General features: G+C 37.8%; 1 protein-coding gene across 3 annotated transcripts in view; it reads left to right on the top strand.

Moving 5' to 3' along the window:
• Nucleotides 1–17,745, top strand: part of CACNB2 (calcium voltage-gated channel auxiliary subunit beta 2) — a 112,039-nt gene that overhangs the window by 76,256 nt on the left and 18,038 nt on the right. For all 3 annotated transcript variants that reach the window (XM_058811184.1, XM_058811195.1, XM_058811176.1), the window contains exons 7-9: nt 2,062–2,142; nt 2,424–2,482; nt 5,493–5,602. In XM_058811184.1, coding sequence (XP_058667167.1) covers nt 2,062–2,142; nt 2,424–2,482; nt 5,493–5,602 — 250 coding nt within the window. The remainder of the gene's footprint in view (nt 1–2,061; nt 2,143–2,423; nt 2,483–5,492; nt 5,603–17,745) is intronic.

Raw genomic sequence — 17,745 nt, 5'->3', positions numbered from 1 at the left:
CCACCTTAGACCTGGATGAGGGTTAGTCCCACATCTTTCTTTGACTCTGTGCCTCTTTTCTTCCATATCAGAATCATTACTAGTGTTAGTGGGGTTTGTAATACTGATTTTTACACTATGTATTGGATGGCCATCCCAAAGTAATCTGCATAGTCAAACCACTGAGTAAAAGCCATATGTTCAAACCTGACAGTTTTTATTCTGAGTTCATATTTCAACTTGAATCTGCAGTGAAAGCTGTATAGTTCAGTGCCAGTCTCTTAGAAAATATTAGATTCTCTACTGCTAAATTAATGAACTTTAATGCTTCCGTTAGATAACTTCTACTCAATTTCCTGCTGACAGCTTCATTATTTCAAGCTGTAAAATTTAGAGAAAAAAATGCCCATTGCAACAGAACAGAATTTAAAAATACCCCATATTCCATCAAATAAGGTAATTTCTGTGCTTGCCCTGATTGTCAAATAGCTGGTTAACTTCTAGCATGAATGCCTTTGGTTAAGTCAGCCACATTAAGACAAAGATCTTTTACATCAGGGCACTCATGCTAAAAGCACTTGCACAACTGTAATGAATTTTTCTTCGAATCTGTCTCAAATATGCTTATCAGATTATTAAAAATGTTTGCAAGAACAGTGGAGGACTGCTTTTGGATACAGGCCCAGCCTCATTGCAGGGGTTTGCTTTGAAACATGTTGAGTCAGATTCTGTACTGTGAAAAATAAATTCATTTCACATGCTTATGATGCCTTGGGCACTGGTCTTCATTCTCATGTTATGAATTAGCTTTTGAAACTACAGGTAATAAAAAATAAATTACATTGAGGGACATTCACAAAAATATTTTCTGCGTTTTAGACTGCTTTAGACTGCTGCTTGTGTAGCATTGTGTGCTGTCACTGTATAAATGTCTGTCTTTGTGGGTTTGTGTTTTGGAATGTATATACTTATTTTAATGTTATTGCGAAACACCTTGGGATACATTGAGTTCTGGAACAATGAACAATGTCTGTATTCTGTGATCTTGACTGATGTATTTGTACTATGTAAGCATTTGAAAAATAGATCTGGCATTTCTTTTTCTGTAACACCCACACATTTCTGGGTTTGGATTTCAATCTTTTATTCCCAATACAAAGATAAACCAAAACTTTCCTTATGAACAAAAACCTCTATTTGATTAGACTCCATTCATGGTGATATATATTGAACAGCCACTTACTAAAGAAGAAAAAATACCAAACTTAACATTTTATTTCTTTTTATATTGTATTGTGATAACAATATAAATTTTTTGCAACCCTTAAAAGGAGGCAATCTATTTTATCTTCGTATGCTAGAGTACTTTTTTAGAAATTGTGCATGATACATCAGTTGGTATTTTGGTAAATATGGTACTACCAGAATCCATTCTTGGGTGGTGACAAGAACTTCCCAAAGTGGAAGAAATGCTATCACAAGCTCTGCTTATGATAGTTTTCTAGAAATACTAACTTGATCAGTCATTATTTTTATTTAATTTGTAATTGAATTGTGGGTGCTAATGCAAACGTCAGACTGAATGCTGCCATGGGAATTTGCAGTGATGTCACAATGTTTTTTCAAGCAGTGGGCAAATCTGAACATTTAAAAAAAAAGGTGCATTATGCTTTTCTCATCCCCTTTTATTTTTCTCTTTCATAATTTGCTATGTAAAATTCCTGTTGGAAACAGATGTCACAGCTGTAGAATTAATCACTTCAATTCATTAGGTGTTGGAAATGACCTTTTCAATTTACCAGTTAGGAATTATGCAGTGGGAAACGTGCATGACCCAGAGTAAGAGTTTTTAACTATCCAAAGTATATATGAAAACAGTAGGAAACCCTAAAGTCAAAAAAAAGTTTTTTCAAAAGAAATCCCTGAATCTCTTATGTCCTTATCTTGTGCTACCAGTTCCTGGGAAAAGTTAATGAATCTGAGATTCCTGTGACATTACTGGAAATTCAGAATTCCTAATACTTAGAGTGTATAATACTTTCTCTAGGTGTTGTGATGCTGAAAACATTTTCTGTTTTGCAGACAGAGCACATCCCTCCCTATGATGTAGTGCCTTCTATGCGACCAGTAGTTTTAGTGGGGCCTTCTCTGAAGGGATATGAGGTAACTGATTGATGTAAATAGTTTCATTTTCTACAAAATACTGTGCTTCATTTGTATTTGATAATTTATAACATAGGCAAACATCAGACAGTTTTTACTCCTACTGAATAGCTGCTCATTTTTATTTTACTTCATCTCAGAATTGAGATTAAGAATAAATTGCATTCCAATCCCATTGTTTGGATACAAGATTTATTGTCAGCTTTATTCTATCATATTCTTAGCATTTAGTATTATGAATTTCCTATGCAATTATCAATTTTTTGTTTTTTTCCTTCTAGGTAACAGATATGATGCAAAAAGCATTATTTGATTTTTTAAAACATAGATTCGAAGGGCGGTAAGTACTTTGCAATGCAAATATACTTCAGGTTCCATTTGGGTATTACAAGGTTTTTCAGAAATTATAACATTGGACAAAATTAGAAATGACAGCTAATTCCTTGATCAGTGGACTATAAGTGTGGATTGGAAGTTTCCCTGACAGAGCACGTACAGGCTGTGTTGCACTGGGAAGTGATCTGGGGCATATATTCGTTGGGAGTAGAAAAAAGGATGTCTTCTTCTTGAGGACTGTGGCATTCACACTCCAAATTGCTAGATATTTATCTACAGATTAAAAAGTGATTTTAAATATTTTTCAAGTGATATCTCATCAATGCTTCCTAGGTTTTGAGCAAACTGGCCAGAGCCACGTTTCCTCCTCTACTTTACTTCCTCACTTGACATCCAACTCAGAAAGAGTGGTGCAGGATTCAGACTATCTGGTGTATGGGATTGTCAAAGTTTTGATCCCTCAAGATAGGAGCTTGGTTTGACAATAGTTGTGGGCTCTATAGTGGAAGTTTCAAAAGGAGTGGGATGAGGGGGTGGAGCAGTGCCCTACCTTGCTGAAATACTCTCACCCTTGGCAGCACATCGGCTGCGTTCTGGTCCGAGTGGTTGCAGCACACTCCACTGTAACACAATGGGATTTGTATTTGAGCCTTCAGGCATTCCTGTGGTACAGATGTCAAATGATAGTGGCATGATGTCAAATGATAGTCTGTCTCTAAAAGCAGTGCTGTGGTCTGTAACTCCAGCATCACAGATCCATGGAGCAGAGACATCAGATGCATTCTCCAGACATGATTATATTGGTATTGGATCAAGCTCCAGATTAATATGTCCTAATGGGTTGATTTTGGGAGCAAAAATTGTGAAAACAGGAAGATGTTATAATAAAATCTGTTATTTCAAGGAATGTTCTATTTAGTTTGGAAGTGGTCAGATCTATAACACTATTCCGTGTGTCCTGCTGCTGTCAAAATTTGAAGAGGGAGCTTGAGGTTTTTTTTCAATAGCTTCAGTTCTTTAAAATACCACACATTGTGGTTTAAGCTGGTGGATTTTCTCAGTCAGAATAATGATGTCATACCTAACCACTTTAGGAAATTAGTCAGGATTGTCAAACCCTAGATAACACACCTTCAGAATTGGAAGTTAACAAAACATTTGTTGCAAGCAGAAGAAAATTATTGCATCTTTATATCTTTAAATATTTTAGAGCATGTCAGATGTTCAGTTGTAGATCCAACGGTGGCAGGGTGAATCCACAAATACTCAAAAAAAAATTTTGTGTATAGTAGCAGGTTTGAAGCATCCCAAACTTCAGTAGCCATTGGAATTATTACTTAAGGTCCTGAACAAATTTGCCCCAGAGATTCTCAGGTTCATGCTGCTGCTTTGAGCTGCCACACTGTTGTCCCTGCTCTCGTTGCAATTGTTTTGCAATATGAACATAAGAACCCCAGCAGACTTGATCTTCCTGATGTGACATTTCTCAAAGAAATGAAAATGTCCTCAGAAAGATGGTAAAAAGTCTTAAAATAAATATAGTATTTTTCATAGACAAACAGACTGATAAATCTGGCGTTGTTCAGTATAGCATAATTTCATTTTAAAAGGCAAAAATTTACTATTGCCTGTAGGAAGAAAGACTGGCAGAAAAGAATCCAAATCAACTCAGAAAACCAAAAAGCTGTAGAAGTTTGTACAGTCCTTCCATTAGCAAATAAAGAAAACTCATAAGTATCCCAATATACATGTTTGATTTAATTTTAAGACAAGTGGCATTATCTGTGAGGAGCTGTGCCAGAAATCACCACCTTTGATTATGCTTTTAGCTTAAGCTCAGTCACCCCTAGATTTCCAAAATTATATTACTAATCAGTATTGTGCACATAATTTGGGTTTTTCATATGAACTTCTGGCTCTGTGACATTTTTGAGATAAGTGCATACACATGTTGAGTTCATTGGGAAATGGCCTATTGGATTACATTTCAGATGAACAAACAGCATCTGACTGTTCTTGCTGGAGAGGAGCCCCCTGCTTAGAAAATCTATTTCCTCTTTTAAATTGCAAGTAAAATCCTACAAGGAAGAACAGGGAATATCATCAGTCTGATTTAACTCTCAGCACTGGAAAAATGTGACCTCTAAACCTCATTAGACCAGAGAGTTTGAAAAGGAACTTAAGGGGGCATTTTGACCCTGTAAAGCAAAATAGACTGAGGTAACTGTTTTCCTAGGAAGGAGAATATTCAGAAGGTTATGTAGCAGTGCAAACAACTGAAAGTAACCACTTCTTTCTTGGCTCATCTTTTCTCATAAACACAAAAGTGAGCCTGCCAGATAGTCAACCTAGGCTTTTCAAGTATGTGCTTCTCCAAGTTACAGTTCCTATTTTTAGGTGCTAGCATTTCATTGCTAGCATGAATTTTTCTGGAAATTTATGGGTATCTCTTGCACTCTGTTAGAAAAACACATGCTAGTAAGCTGAACAATAAAAAAGCCAAAAAATTCCAAACCAAAACAAACAAAAAACACCTCTGTTATATTGCTGGACTCATTTCCCTAATAAGCCTTACCTTTACCATTTAGTTCTGCATATCCCTACATGTCTTGCAGGTATGGCTAAAGTAAGACAGGTTGTCATTCAGTATATTATCATTCAAGAAGTCAGGGAAAGGAGAAACCAGCCTGTTCATACTGGGAATACTGGTGAAATGTCAGACCCTCACCAGTCCCGGAGACCCCAGGGAAGTCCCATCTTTTGCAGGAATCCCTGACCTCCTTCTGCCTCCCCTCTCCCCAGGCACATGTAGGAGGATGACTTATCAGTAGTTATTGTAGCAATATTAGGTTAGATAAAGTTTTTTCTCTGTTCACGTTAGGTGAAGCATACTGTGCTGCTGAGAACTTATTTTCTTGTAGTCTTAGCCATCTTCTAGTGTTAAACAAGACTTCTCCCCACATCCCTGAAAGCTCAATAACGCTCAGTGCTACTTTGCTGTATTTATTTTGCAGTATATCAATTACACGAGTCACAGCAGACATCTCGCTTGCCAAACGCTCAGTGTTAAACAATCCCAGCAAGCACGCGATCATAGAGCGCTCTAACACCAGGTCAAGCCTAGGTAAGTACCTGCAATGATGCTGTCTACAAAGTGCCTGTGAAGTATGCTACTCTCCTCTCATGTGTGTAAGCTAAAAATAGCCTTCTCTCTGCTCAGGGAAAATCACAGTTCCCATAATTCAGAAATCCTGGCACTAGAAATCGGTTTAAAATCGCTATCAGGTAAACTTCCTATAGTGATGCTTCTGCTCAGTTTTCATGTTTTGCTGTTGGCCTCAGTTGGGAGAGGCAGCCATCCATATAAAATCTGAAGACATGTTCTTCTGGTTAAATACTTGGAATTATGCGAATATTATTGATACTGTGCATAAGGTTACTAGTAGTGGATAGCTACTGACATGAAGTCTGAGAAAACTTATTGAAGTGCACATTTTATGAATTTTTTATCAGTTTTAACTAATTATAAGGTTGGTACAAAAAAAGGATGCAAAAAGGGAGGTGTTTTTAAAAAATTGTATAGCTACATTCATAGCCTAAATATCTGTCATCTTATATGAGTCTTCTTGTACTGAAGCTTGTCCAGTTGTATCAATAATTAAACATTTATTGCCTAGAAAAAAAAACCACAAGCTTAGCTGGGAAGTTGTAATTGAATGTAGCCATTTACAGTACAGGTGGCTGCACTGGAGCTCCCCATCACAAGGTGTCCTTAGAGTCAGGAGGAAAAGGTGATCATTTTGGAGTCTTAATTCCTGACTGCCTTTGCCTTTCCTCTAGAGTGAGATGTATCCAGGACTCTGCTGCTGTCACTGGTGCATTCCCTGTGTAGAGACGCCTGGAAATAGCCAAGAGGTTTCAGGGAAGGTTCCCTGTCCATGGCAGGGGGCTGGAGCTAGATGACCTCTAAGGTCCCTTCCAATACAAACCATTCTGTGATTCTAAGATGAATCCTGCCAGGACTTTGCATCTATATACTGGTGTAAGGCTTGACTGAGATACGGGACAAAATCCCACAAATCCCGTAAGTCCTGTGCAAATCCCCCATCAAATACCAAAAAAAGGGGAACTTGCTACATCCCAGGTGAATACTCAGTCATGTTTCTGCTTTTACAGAGCTGAGGTTCCTCTTAGTAGCCTTTGACAGAGATTGGTTTCCCCTGAACACAGCATTGCATCTTGAAAAATTGTAAATTTTGTGAAACAAGATAGTAGGTTCATTCATCCTATTAAATAAGTTCTTAACAGTTATGCAACAAAAAAATTTCCAACACCTGAACTGTGACTGAATATTTAATATTTGCCTAATATAGAAGTACTTTTTAGAATAAGCTTGTCAGCCTTAAAAATTTTTACTTCCCTTTCTTGAAAGTTTGTTTTGTAGAACCTTTGCTTTCAGCTTTATGGAGGCTGTGAATTTTTGCTTGAAAGTAGTCTGTACTTTCCAAATGTGTCTTATTTGAAGTGTTTTCAAATATGAAAATACAATGTACTGTAACAACATAATTAATATCTTACACACAAGAATATTTTTCCGTGTGAATTTCAGTCTTGTCACCAAAGACTGTTTAATAATCTAATGAAAAGATGAAGTGTCACTTATTTTGACTAGTACTGAAAATTGGTAATAAGTATGAAGGCTAACTAGTCGTGGAACAGAATCATGATGATTAAGCCTCATCAGCAAAGCTTATGCAATTTTGCAATATTGTAGAAATATGTGCAGCAGTGAAAGCATATCATTAATTTCTCATATATGTGAAACACCTATCACAAAATTCTATACAGGAAAAGAAATCAATAAAAATTAAATGTTGCCCATCCTTTTACAACTTTACCTCATGTAGAACTGTACTCTTGAGAGCATCAGCATTTTTTTCTTTGTGGCAAGGTACTTTTTAGATGGAGGTATTTAAAATGGGAGTTCTGACAGAGCCTCAGTTTGGGACACCCACAAGATGACAATGTGTATATATATATATATGTATATATATATATCTATGCAAATATGTGGATAGATAGGTAGATGTGTCTCTCTAGTTTTTGTAACAGGCCTGTTATTAACTAAGATTTCCTGCTACATATCAGGTTTTCAGTTGCATATAATTATTCTAAAAATTAACTGATTTATAAAATAACTTTGAAGACCTTTGACCAGAGCAACTGGGTCATTCTAGCATAATGTTAGAGAAAAAAATAATTTTACATACGCAAAGATATTCTCAAACACTTTTGTTTCAGAAGCTGTAATACTTCCATTGTTTTAGTAATCTAGCAGGGTTTTGAAATTTGGTAGTGAATTGAACAAAATTTCAGTTACGTATTTCTGGGCAATTTTATGAAACTAATGAGAAAACTTGACCAAATTATTAGAAGCTGCTTTTAATACATCCAAGTTTTGCATCTGAATTGATTGAAGACTCAGCTTTCCTTGGGAAGGAAATCTGAGCAGAACCTGCTCCCAGAAGGCTGAGTCAGGGCAGCCAAGCAGCTCTGAGGTGAAAAGATGCTCATCTTTCAATTTGCAGTCCCTCCTTTGCTGTGCAGCATGGAGAATGGAATAAAAAGTCATTTACTTGAAAGATGTTCACCTGGAGGAATAAATGGCAGGCCAGGCTAAGGCAGGAAAGCAAGTAGTGAAAATCCACTATGGAAAAGGTTGGACATATGGAGAAGGAGTTGTGATAGTCAAACCCACTGATAAAGCACCTCCAGGTCAGTGCTCTAGGCATGGGATAAACCATGAGAGGACAGAAATCAGACAGGAAGTCAGGGAGGGAAGTGATGTGGCAGCAGTGTTGGGAGGAAAACTGAGATAAAATAAAATACGCTGGAGTCAGAAAAGGTAACTGCTTTTGTAAGACAGTGGAAAACCCTTGCAGAGGGCAAAAGAAAAAGGTACAAGGCATGTTACAGCCTGTTCCCTTGCCTATCTGCAATGTACCTCAAGGCAGAAATAAGAGTCAGAATCAGAAAACATCATTGTAGTCTGCTGGTAGGTGACAACACACCACTGCTGTGAGTATTTAGTTGGCTGAAGTAGAAGAGGTGAGTGGCAATATCACTATATAGTGGATTTTTTTTTCAGTTTGTGTGATGAATTTGCTATAAGTCAACAAAATATCCTATTAAAAGAATATTATTAGTTTTACAAATTCAAGCAGTGCAAAATAAAGGTTAGGAAGTGATAATAAGAAGGCTAACTGTGCAGCATTTTAATCTTTAGGTTATATATGCTGTGATCCAGCCTTTGATCAAATATTTACAGACTACTTTGCCACCACTCTTCTGCCTTAATATTTTTGAAAAATGTATAAAACAGTGTGGGGAATTGGAAGCAATACAATTGCCCCAGTGCAACAGTGGCTTTTGCTGCTTCTGATACAGAACTGTTGCACAGTACTGGATTAGTTATTCACAGACTTTATGAAGATGGCTGTTTTTTCCCAGTGTTCTTTGTATGCTTCAAGCATCTTCTGTAGAAAGACTGAGTGTTGTAGCTGAAACAGAAGTTCAGGCTTTGGACCTGTCAAATAATAGTGCATACCATCAGAATCAGTATGTTGCATGGTAATACACTGCCCTGGAGAAGGGGGATGGAAAACAGGCAGTCCTTTATGTAGTACTGGAGCTCCTCTTGGGAGCTTGTAAAATATCAGCCTTGTGGATCCTCATTCCCCAGAAGTTCTCTTATTTTAGGCTCTACTCTTTGCAGACATTTAACTGGGGAGGTGTTCTTTTCATTCTCAGCCTAGCTCAAAGAAGTTTTTCCTTCTCTCATATCAGTACTGACACCCTGCACTGACAGTACAGAGCAGCATCAGGAATGTCCTGAGTCTTAGTACTGACTTCTAAAAGAAGCTTCAAGGTTATGCTCCATTTTGGAAGAAAGAATCCCCAGGAATCAGGATTTCCTACATTTCTATTCTGAATATAATTTTTACTGGTAATTACTCTGAAGAATCAGACACTACATTTTTGAAAATGAATCCCCCCGAATTATTCATAACTTGTGATTATTCTCTATAATTCAGTTTTCTCTTTGGAATATACAAATAATTGCAGCTTCTCACCTAACTGGGATGTTTCAAAGGGAAAAATCTTTTTTTTTTGCATATACCACCAAAGTAAGCTCCACAAAATAGCCTATAAATATTTTATGCATTCTGTTTTCAGAGAAAGATTAGAGCCATGTGTTCTAAATGAGATGTGAAACATGTATTTGACAATGAAGAGAAAGTAAATTATTCAATGGCTTCTTATCAGTTGTCAGTGTATGGAGTTGCATACTGAATGAGACAGCAGCCCTAAAGAAACAGCTACATTGTATGTTCCTGAATGTGCTCTCTTGGAATACAGATCACAAAAGATTTGGTTTAGGAGAGATATTGTGGCATTTCATGTTTTATCAGCATTATCTTTGCAGCCAATAGTATTCTCTACTACTACAAGTCTTATAGATACATCATTAAATCAGGACTCACATCACATTAGTTCTTTTCTAGTATCTGCTGCAGGTCTGCTCAGAGTCCTGGAAAATGATGTTTTTCTCTGCCTACATTTTCCCTTCTATAAAATGAAAATTACTAGGGTATTTTTCCCAAATCACTGAGGGGGGGAAGAAAAAAACCCTAGAATTTCAGCGAATACTAAATTCCAAATTTGTGCTGGTTTTTTATTTTGTTTTGTTTTGTTTGTTTGTTTTTGTCCAGACTATCTACAATGACTTAGTTCTGGCCTAGTTATTTAAAACTGGTATTTATCACAAAAAATTTTTGTTCTTGTTAAGGAAAAACAATATTTGTTTTTGTTTGTTTTGGTTTGCTCTGAAATTACTTCCTGGCAACTATGAGATGTGGGGAGATGAGTTGCTCTCCTCTCTCTCCTCCTTGAACAGTCATTGGCACGTGGACCGAGATCTACGTGGTTTATTCCTGTATCTGGTACAACTTAAAAATGCCTTTATGCAAATAAATATGTACATATTTGCTATATATATATTTTAGATGTGTATATATATATATATATATATATATATAGCAAATATAGCTCCGCAGAACTGCTTTTTGTTAATCCAAATCCCTTCTTCCTACCAGACCCAATGAAAAGCTATTTTTTTACTCATCAGACTTTGTGTAGTGGTACCTCATGCAGCCAGGCCACTGATCTACCCCTCACTTATGGTCACGTTTGTGAGCACCAGTTGTAACTGCAGCAGAGAAGGCTATTTCTTAGACTTCTGAAAATATTTTATTGTTTTTTTATTATTTTAATAAGTGTTCCATTAATTAATTAAGTTAGTAAAATGGTTCTGTGCTTGATATATTAATACCAAATACTTTTCTCTGGAAAATAAATGTACCTCTTTTTGAGAACTCTTACCTTATCACCCAATACAGGTCTGCATTGTTGTACATAGCACTGAAAACAGTGAAGTGAGCACCATGCTTTGGAATGATTTAATAGACAAACCAGAATTAATTTCAAAGAGACATACACTTACAATGTGATAATCAGAAATAGGAATAGCCACGAAGAACTGGATTTACAGGATTATAAAGGAGTCTCTCAGCTTATAATGCTACACACACCTATCGACTGACAGTTTGCTTTTGTAATGGAATCAGTTAAAAATAGGCTTGGGATTTGACTTATTGGAAACCAATGCTGCCACTGAATATTTAGTACAAAAATGTTCTCAAGAACTTGTTAAAATAGTGTCTGGTTCATGAAGATTTAGGTGGATAGTACAATCTTTTTCCTCTCTGTCCCAGTTTGAAACTGGATACTCTATAATTAAGCTTGCTTTGATGTAAAGGGAAATGTTTGCTTGTCAATATTGTTACATGTTTTAACACGTGAGATGTTAGAACTAAATGGAGGGAAAGGGCAAATTTCTTTAAAAGCCTAGAAGAAATCTGTAATTTTGTACAGATTTTTTCTCCAACAATGTACAGTACGTGGTTGAACCTTATTCATTTGAAAATCAGCCCCAATTGGCTTAGTTAATTCTTTATATGGACACATGCCATTTGCAGAAACTGAACCAGCTTTGTGCTTCTGCTGCATTTCTTTGTCAAAAGAGCCCAAACCTTTTTCTGTGTATGTTATACTTGTTATAACCTTACCTCATGCTGTATGCTTTGTACAAAACCTGATTGTGTTGGCTTTTTCCATTCTTTGCTTCATTAATGCTCTCCCTTTTCAGATGTTTTAGGTATGTATACAAGCTTGCAAATTACTTTTCCTGCTGTTTTGTGTTCAGTGCTTTATTGTACCTGACAGAACCACCGTGTGTTTCTTGCATCTGGCTCACTGACAGACAAAAGCTGATCCTGTACTGTGTTGCTAAGTCTTTCTTTTAGAAAACCTTGCTGGTTTTCCTTATTTATTTTCAAGTAATTCTAAAAATAAAGTTGACATTGACAAGTAAACACCACAGATTAGGTATCCCATTGTGTATTTCTGAGATGTGTGCACCTAATCTGCCTGTCCTAACACAGACATGGGACCATGGATGTAAAATGTGTCATTGTCTTTATGGTAAATTGATTGCCATCACGTGCCTGGAAGTGTTTATTTGCTTTCCATGTGCATATGCAGTAACCTGTCAGGCATTACATGCACCCACTTTGCATGTGCAATTGAGCACCCACTTTTGGAAGGCTGTCCCTAAAAAGTGAATAGAGCTTCCATTCACATCATTAGGTTAATTCCATGAAGTTTTGTCTTCTGAAAATGAAATATAAATGCTCAAAGAGATAGTTGTGGATTAGCTGTGCAGATTTCAGCCTTGTGGGGTTTTTTTCCTTGATATTTGTGTGAGAAGGCAATAGAATACTTGAAACTATGGTAACAATTTATTTGTTAAATATATGCATATGTGTGTATATATACACATACATACATACTGTATATTTTATACATACATGATAGCACTATGTATTTTCCATGTCTGGTAATTTAATGACAGTTGTGCTGTAGGGTAAATTTCAAGTAAAGGCTTCCTCAACCATAAATCAAAGTTAAATTTACGAGAGTGCTAGGTAGGCCTCATAAAAAGCCTTCATTGCTTACAGAGGCCAAGGAAAAGGAATGCAAAATTTGGACTTAACCAAGAGTGCATTTCCTTCCCAAAGTCTCAGAGTTCAAAGAAATATAGTTCAAAGAAAATAAAGGAGATGTTCAATGTGTTATGGAAAATCCTGATTGTCCCTTTATAATTTTATGTTCAAGATAGCTGTGACAAATGTCCATATCTCTCACACTCAAGTGTTAAATATGTTAACCTGGTAAACCTGAACCTGCCTTGAACCAGAATGCAGTAAAATAGCAGCTAAGAGCTTTTGGGTTTTCGTGAGGATGTAGCTATACTTCTTTTTGCCCACAAATGGAGAAAGAGTAGCATGAATTTAGTGAACCTGTTGCAATTTATCAGTCTCACATGTCCCAAAATACTGTTTTATCCTGCTGGAACAGCCTTGATTTCCTTAACATCTAATGTCAGAGTTTCCCTAATGAATTCTTTAGGTAGTTCTGTATTAGAAGTTTGTTACTGACTTTCCAATATTTCAGCTTTCAAATAGGTTTGATACAGTACAGGCAAAGCATTTGAATGAAATTTTCTGAGTGTTTTCAGAGGGTATATGGGGGATAAAAAATCTTGATTTCTGGAGATTAGAAATAACTCTTAGCAACCTGTTCTTATATTTTCTCATGATACTATGCAGAAATATGTGTGATTGATAATTACATTGAAACAAAACATGTGCTCGAAAAATAGTGCAGCAATGTGTTAGAATAATTTCTAAGGTTATGGATATCTTTGTAATAGACAGGATACTTGAATAGGTGAATAAAATATTTTTAGCTAGTTAGCTGTTTGTTTAGGAGTACAGTTTTCTTCCCTTAAAGCTATTCACACTGTAGGTTGAATTGATTGAGCCTTTTTCTTTGTCCTGGGCTGGTGGAACTGATTAAAGTTCAGCAGTCTGTGTCCCCATTTTATTCAAGATTAAAAGTTTGCATTGTTCAACCAGAATGCAAAGGAGTCTGAATGCAAAGTCAGTTCTGTTCTCTGCTAGTAGAGGCATGGACTCACCATTCCCATCACCATGCCAGGGCTGTGAGCACCTTTAGGATGCCTGTTGGTTGGTCCTGCTGAGCCTTACGCACTTTGCATAATAATTAAACTTTCCCTGGAGAAGGAACTGGGATCCATGTGTTTTGCCTCCCACTCTGAGCATCAGGCTGCAGAGTCAGAATCTCTCCCACTCAGTGAATACGCAAATGTTTTGTGAGTGGCACACCATCAGCAGGAGGGGTTGAATAGCCAAGGATGGAGTAGTTCCACGTCCTGTCTGTGAGAAAGGCTGAACATTTTTATTTATGTTTGTTCTGAAAAAAACAACAGACCAAGGGAATGCTTACTTGGTGCCTATGTATGGACTAGATCTGTAAAAGCCTATAGCACTGCTCTGGGTGATGAGGCATCATGCAAAATACCCAAGTTATTGCCAGCCTGACATGATGGTGTCAGTACTGATCTGTGCAGAGACACTTGCTTGATCCCCTGTCTCGGGGTCTCTAGCTGGTCACTGTGACCCTGAGAAGCATTAAAAAGTCTCTTTTCCCAGCCTGGTGCTCGAAGAAGGAGTCAGAGCTCTTCATTTCTCAGTCTCAAGGTTGTTTATTGTATCTTATCTATAAAATTCTTTCTCCTGTCCAGCCGAGGTCCTCCCAGCAAGACAGTCTGGGGCACTCTGCCTGTCCCCAGGGTGGTGTTATCTTTTTATACTAAAAACTACATATACAATATTTACAATTACTTTCCAATACCTATCATCTGTGTTAGACAATGAGCTTCTTCTCTAAATCAATCTAAAAGTGCCAACATTACCCAGAAGATGGAGGCCAAGAAGAAGAAGGAGAAAGGCTGGACACACCCAGATCCCTCCATCTTGTCCCCTGAACCCCCATTCTAGAAAACCCCAAAGTCTACTTTTCCACCCCATGATAAATTCACTATTATTCTCCTTAACTGTTGTGGCCTGCAGATCTTCATCTAAGGTAACTTGCTCCATGGGTCGTAATCAAAGCACAGGCATCCTGTGCTCTGTGCCAGGGTCTCTGAGCCCCCTGGCAGGGTCCTGGCTGCTCAGGACTGCCAGAGGGATGTCCTGGGTTCTGACCCCCCTGGAAAAAATAAATGTTAGATTGCTTCTTTGCTCAGTTTTCCTATTACAATTACTCCTTAATGGAGTGTGAGGGAGCCTGATGATAGGAGCAGTGCTGTGCTGCTGCATGGCACCTTCTGGAGCTGCTGTGTTCTTCCTGGCACAGTCATTTCAGTGCACCCTTGTGCAGTGCTCAGCCACTTGTGTTACTGCTGCAGTCTGCTGCTTTCGATCTTTTCCATTCACAGGCCATTAAAATTTACTTCCAGTTTAAACTTGGCATAAGAAGCATCATTCCATGAATGCTATTGTTTTGCTAGCCCAGAGAAATGAGGCAGGAAGTAGACATTTTTATGTGCCATTTAGTATTTTTAAATGACACTATCTGTTTTATGTTTTCACATAATTACAGTGCTGCATTTCAGGAGATGTTAGTCCATTATAAATAGATCTTGGTTTTGTTGAGGTTTCCAAACATGACATTGTTTCTGTCAATACCACTTGGACGTGTGTGTACATTAAAAGCCATCTGAATTCTGCCTAAACTGAGCCTCAGCAGGCAGGAGGAGGAAAACCCTGCATTCCTGCAGCACTCACCCCACAGCTCCCCTTCAGCAGAGCCCAGACAGAGCTCCAGGCAGAGCAGCAGACATGCTTCTCTCCTTTCTGCCTTATCCCTTGCAGGAGCCCCATCTGTTAGGCATGAGTAACACATGCAGACACTTTTCCTGGAAAATATTGTCATCCTCCCACTCCCACCCTCCCCTTTTTACGTAACAAGCTAGTGGCTAAGGTATTTGGTGGAGACCAGGGAAATCTTAAGTATATTCACAAAACTACTTTTAGGTTAGACATTTGATTAAAACACCTGTAATCCAGGCATCTTTAGACCAGTTGCCTGAGGACTAAGCTAAAGCATTTATTCCCTGTGGCTTATGCTTTTCAAGATTTTTTCCTTCTTAGCTGGATATGCAGGAGCAGAGGCACAAAGCATTCAGCTCCCCAGCACTGGGACACCCCACAGTGTGAGTTGGGTCATGCAATCCTGCCTGGAGACTGGGACAGAACCTCCCTGCCTGGGGAAGCAATGGAGACTGCCCATCCCAAGCCTGTTTGCTCTCCACCTGCCCAGAGCAGCATTGCTGCTTGAGGGGTGGAAAGAGGAAGATGAAAAGAAAGAGGCCAAACACTTCTGTGGGGCTTCTTCTTAGCTTGCTCAGCTGTGCTCAAACCCCTTGTAGCTTATTGGATCACCCTGGTAGCATCTCAGCCTCATTGCCTTGTTTCCAGGGAGCACAGATCCCTGGAGCAGCCAGGGCAGCCTGCTGTGGCCTGAATTCTGTGTTTACAGCAGGACCCCATGGAGACACTGGTGATTTTTCACTCAATATGAAGCATGTGTACACGCACACATACTCACAAATTAAAATTTAAAATTTTAATTCTGTCAGTCAAGACCATGATTTTGTTCTCATTAGAGACATACTCACAAATTAAAATTTAAAATTTTAATTCTGTCAGTCAAGCTCATGATTTTGTTCTCATTAGAGACTTGTGCGAGCACAGCTCAATAATTCTCACTTCCTAGTTTTTTTTTTTATTTTCTTGGATTTCAGATATTTGCTTTAGCACCTTTTTTGATGCAAGCCCTTCTAGGTGATTTTAAGGCATTGGAATAAAAATTACATTTTTTTCTTTCACCTTTGTTATGTAAATTGTGAGGTTGCCTTAAACTTCTCATTACTTTAGTTATAGTCATGGAGTTTAGTGGTTAATTATTTTTAAGTAACCATGCTTGTATAAAAGAATTAGCATAGAAAATTACAGCTACTGATAGCTATTCTCCTTAATTTATAAAATTATTTCAAAGCCATTTGCGTAAGGTGTTGCTAATCATTTTGTATTGCATACATTGACAGAGTTGTGTTCTTTTCATTCCATACATCTGTAATATCAGCAGCCTTGTTTAAAAGAACATGATTTGTTTCTGTGCCTGTTGCAGTTTAAATCATAATTTACCTATCTGTTTCAATGAACAAAACAGAGCCACAGAAACCACAGACAGGAGACAAGGTCAAATTTAACAGGCTATAAAAGTCCTACTGTGCTCAGTTGAGAGTATGTGAATGCTCCTTGCGAAGATCAAAATTTCTTTGCTGCCTCTAAGCAGTATTTTGTGTTTCACTTGGGCCACATGTGTGTCCATTTTGCATCTTGTTCTTCTCACGGAACTGCTATTTCATCAGGGTCTTGCTGAAACAAATTGCTGGGGTAGCCCCTGCTGTGTCACGCTGTGTCCTGGTGGCTCCTGGCTGCTGTGGATGAGCCCAGGTTTGCAGCAGGGTTGTGCTTCTCCAGCTGTGTGCCACAGAGAATGCTCCTGTGCCATGGCATTACATAAGTGACCCTAAGTTCCACCACAGTTCATCGTGTTGGTAGTGAATTGACAAAGTGTTGTTGTATCTTTGCCTGTGTTTTAGATGAGATTATTGTAGTGAACTGGGAAAAGATTTTTTCCTGGAATTCACTTGTGAGGTCCAGCTGGTGTAAAGAATACTTGTCTGTGCCCATAATGGGATAAGTGATTTACTTGTCCTCTCATTGCAGTGATTTTCTATTCAAGGCACAGTAGTGATGTTGATAATTAATATTTGGAAGTGAGTTTAAATGTGCTGTGTTCAAAGTTGTCTGGGAGATGTGTACTTACTGTTTCTTAGAGCTGACTCCTTATTGTATGGAATAAATAGCTGAGTGCTCCTGTCATTTAAAACATGTTCACTTTCTGGTTACCAAGGAGACCATATGAAATAGATTGTAAGGGTCACTTTAAAATTTGGTAGCTGATTTCTGGGTTTGAGTATTGTAGCTGAGCTGTCAGCATTTCATGATGATTGTCACAGTAATTCTAATTATTTTTATCCCTCTCATTATGATTGGCAAATACAATTTATTGGAGTTCAGTGTTTTAACTTCACTCTTATGCCTCTCCAGTACATAAGAGGGGACCTTATTATAAATAGATGGTATTCAT

This window comes from Ammospiza caudacuta, chromosome 1 (assembly GCF_027887145.1).
Source record: "Ammospiza caudacuta isolate bAmmCau1 chromosome 1, bAmmCau1.pri, whole genome shotgun sequence".
Lineage (NCBI taxonomy): Eukaryota > Metazoa > Chordata > Aves > Passeriformes > Passerellidae > Ammospiza > Ammospiza caudacuta.
Note: the sequence above shows the minus strand (reverse complement) of the source record. Positions and strands in the feature narration are given on the sequence as shown.